The sequence below is a fragment of the Harpegnathos saltator genome, unplaced genomic scaffold, assembly GCF_003227715.2.
Source record: "Harpegnathos saltator strain DR-91 unplaced genomic scaffold, Hsal_v8.6 scaffold53, whole genome shotgun sequence".
Taxonomy (NCBI): Eukaryota; Metazoa; Arthropoda; class Insecta; order Hymenoptera; family Formicidae; genus Harpegnathos; species Harpegnathos saltator.
The window spans coordinates 288,503-292,298 of NW_020230349.1; the positions used below are offsets into that span (position 1 = coordinate 288,503).

The 3,796-nt window shown below is 61.9% G+C and overlaps 1 protein-coding gene across 1 annotated transcript; it reads left to right on the forward strand.

Annotated features, from left to right (window-relative positions):
- LOC105191100 (hybrid signal transduction histidine kinase B) lies at positions 1-3,447 on the forward strand. Its single transcript, XM_025303114.1, has one exon. The coding sequence runs from the start codon at positions 877-879 to the stop codon at positions 2,698-2,700; it is 1,824 nt and encodes a 607-aa protein (XP_025158899.1). The 5' UTR covers positions 1-876; the 3' UTR covers positions 2,701-3,447.
- The last annotated feature ends 349 nt before the right edge of the window (positions 3,448-3,796 follow it).

The following is a 3,796-nucleotide window of genomic DNA, read 5'->3' on the forward strand; positions in this document are numbered from 1 at the left end:
GAGAGAGAGAGAGAGACAGAGAGAGAGAGAGAGAGAGAGAAAGAGAGAAGGTAGGGGAGCAAGGAAGGAGGCTGCAGGACGGGTGGTCCTGACAGCGAGCGGTGACGAGAGAAGACCGACCGTCCTGAACGAGCGAGCAAACGCCGGGGATTAATCGAGACCCCCGTATATATGTATTAATTGGCATACTAGAGCGAGAGCTTTTTGTTCGAAAACGAAATCCAAAAGAAAAGCATACGATAAAACGTGTAAAACGCTTGCCGCGAGCGCGCTGGACTTCTCTCGAGAGCTTTCCCTCGGTGTTGGATATACCCCCTTGGTCCAACCCTTGGGCTAAGGCTATATAAAAATCCTACCGCGCGGCGAGATGAACACCCTTCTCCTCCGGCTCGTCCGACGGTGCATGAGTCTAGTCGGGGAGTATCGCGCTGGCTGTCACTGACAACGCTCATACTGGCAACGCTCCCTCATCGTCATCGTCTTCGTCTTCGTCATCGCCATCGCAATCGCAATCGCAATCATCGTCACCGTCACCGGCAGCGTGCGTGTCCCCAGCGTAACCCCTGCCTACGGGAAGCGAGTTCGTGCTCACCGTGCGTGGACCGAGCGAGCAGTCACGCTTCGGCAACATCACGGGGCGACATCGGGATACCGGGCGAGGAGACGAGGACGGGCGGACCCGCGCCGGCGAGTCCCATCGCGATCGTCCCGCATCATGAGGGCCTAGCGTTCGACATCGTGGGTCATCGTGGGTCGTCAGCGTCGGGCGTGCAAGGTAGGACGGCGGCGCGCCGGCGGAAGCCTGGATAGTAGTAGTAGTAGGAGGAGGAGGAGGGGGAGGAGGAGGAGGAGGAGGAGGAGGAGGCACCCGACAACATGGCCGCCGCCTGCTACGAGAAGGAAGTGGTGGTAGGTGCCGCCATGCACGGACACGGGCATCATCACCACCACCACCACCACCATCACCATCATCATCATCATCACGCCGGCGGATTGGGAACGTCGTCCGGCGACGCGACCGGTCAGACGGTCCTGCCGGCGGCGTCCACCGCCGGCCTCGACGACGCCAGCGCGACGGCCAGCGCCGCCGCCGTCGCCGTCGCCGCTTCTGCCGGCAACACGTCGGCGAACGGCAACATCAACAACGTCGTCGTGAACGCGAACACGACGGCGACCGCCACCGCGGCCGCGGCCGCCACCGCCGCGGCCGCCGCCGCCGCCGCTGCCGCGGTCACTACCTACAAGGACTACAAGGACTACAAGGACTACTCGCAGCCGCTTCACGTGGACTGCAGCGTCGAGTACGAGCTGCCGAGCCAGGCGAAGCCGCCGCCCGGCGGTGGCGAGCCCCTCCTCATGATCCATCCGTGCTACTATCGACGCGCCGAGCGCGAGAGGAGAAGCCCCTTCGTCAATAATCTGCCGCCGCCGGCGCAGCCGGCGACCGCATCCATGTCGGCGTCTCGCAGGAGCGGCAGAAGGAGCGCGGCGACCGCCGCCGCCGCCGCCGCCGCCGCCGCCGCCGTCACGGTCGCCACTGCGACGGTCGCAGTCGCGGTCGCCTCCTCGACGACGGCCGCCGCGGCCGTCTTGCCGTCGAGCAACAACCTCGTGTCCTCCAACGTGCCCACGTCCACCGTGTCGCCGGCGTCGTCCGTCGCGTCGTCTTCGGTTACCGCGGCGGTGGTCGCGACCGCGGACTCTGGCAGTAGTCTCATCTCCACGAGCGGCCAGATGTCGGCTGTCGCTATGGCGGCGTCGTATCGCGCAGCGCTCAACGCTGCGGCCACGTTGTCTCAGCAGCAGCAGCAGCAGCAGCAGCAGCAGCAGCAACAACAACAGCAGCAGCAGCAGTCTCAACGACGGCATCATCCCCAGCAGCAGCAGCAGCAGCAACAGCAACAGCAGCAACACCAGCAGCAGCAGCAGCAGCCGGGTGGTCATCATCATCATCATCATCATCATCACCACAGGAATCACAGTCACGCTCATCATCAGCAGCATCACAGCCAGCAATCGCAACAACAACGATCCGTGACACCAACGGCTTCCGGCAGCGAGCACATCTCTGCCGACGAGAAGGCAGTCATATCAGGTATTTATCAACATTACTTCCGCGCCATGCGCGCCCACAATCATCAGCACCGCCAGCAGCAGCAGCAGCAGCAACAGCAGCAGCAGCAACAGCAGCAACAGCAGCAGCAACAGCAGCAGCAGCAGCAGCAGCATCGTACCACTCATCAGCTTCATCATCAACCTCACCAAAGCGACCGAAGTTCCTCCTCTTCGTCGGCCACGTCGCCGACGTCCGCGTCGATCTCCGGTATCTTACGGCAGACCTATCAGCAGACGTACAGCGGCGCGGTCACGAGCTCGAGCTCGTCCAGCGGCAGCCATCATCGCGGAGCTGCCACGGCGGTCTCGGCGGTCGGCCATCATCCTTACAGGCGGCCGTCGGCGACCCTCCTGTCGCGGGCAGCTTCGCATATCGGCCAGCAGGCTTCCTCATTGTCCTCATCCTCCTCCTCCTCATCTTCCTCCTCTTCGTCGTCGTCCATTTTCGGTGCTTCCAACGGCGTCACCGCCACCGGTGTCTCCAGTGTCTACGCCAGCACGTTACACAGAACCTCCCTGCACGCTCTCCAAGCGGCCGGTTTCTACGAGACGCCCGGTTATCACGCCCTCCTGCCCCAGAGTTAGACGACAGCGGGGAGCTCGGGCGGTTTCGCGACTCCGCGTCGTTGCTTCGCGTTGTTGGGCGTACACGCGTGAGAACACGACGATCGGTCATCAACAAGCGTGTCGTCGCGAATCGAACGATCGCCGAGATCCTTTGCCGACTGCTTCTCTTCTTCCCGAACCTCGATTCTCGACTCCGGCCGACAAGGCCTCGGCGTCCGTGCTCCTCCTCCTCCCCCCGCGCCCCCGCGCCCCCTAGTCTCTCCGAGACACCCGGTGTCTCCTTCCGTTCCGTTCATTATGAAACGCTTCGGAGAAATCGATGAGACGATTCAATGAGAGCGAGCAGGTCGCGGGGCGCGGTCGCCGCGTGTCTCTGCGGCGAGAATCGAGCGAGACACACACACACATACACACACACACACACACTCTCATTATTCGTGCGGCTGCCGCACGCGCAATGTTATCTCGCGCCGGTGGCTGCTAATGGCAGCCAGCTGACGGAGACGGCTGTGTGTCGTTGAGTGACGGCCGAGCTTTGACTAATTAGACCCGGCGAAACGATACGTCTCGCCGGCCGCGAGTCGCGAGGTTGTCGCTGCTCCGCGCCGCGCTTTCGACGCGTTCGCATCCACGTGTCGACCTCGAGCACCACGCTTTACGTGTGTCAAAGACGGCGCATGATCGCGCGGACGTGGATGTGGACGCGCTACTCTCTCGCAACGAGAGCGTGTTCAGTCCTTCGTCTCTCTCTCTCTCTCTCTCTCTCTCTCTCTCTCTCTCTCTCTCTCTCTCTCTCTCTCTCTCTCTCTCTCTCTCTCTCTCTCTCTCACTCTCTCTCACTCTCTCTCACTCACTCTCTCTCTCTCTGTCTCGGGCCGTAACGTAACTTTGTCCGGATTCTAGCGGCAGGATGTGCGACTGTTTCTTTCTTCGTTGACTTGGTTCGTCGAACGTCTCCCCAACGTGTGTGTGCAGCTGTTGCACAGGTCGCGGTTCTTTCGCAAAGGGGAAAATCGCGCGGAGGAAGTTCCACGGTCGACGACGGTTGTCGTCTTGTCTCTCGTTGACGTTTCCACATGGAGGTGGCGGGATTCAAACGGGATTTAACGCAAGC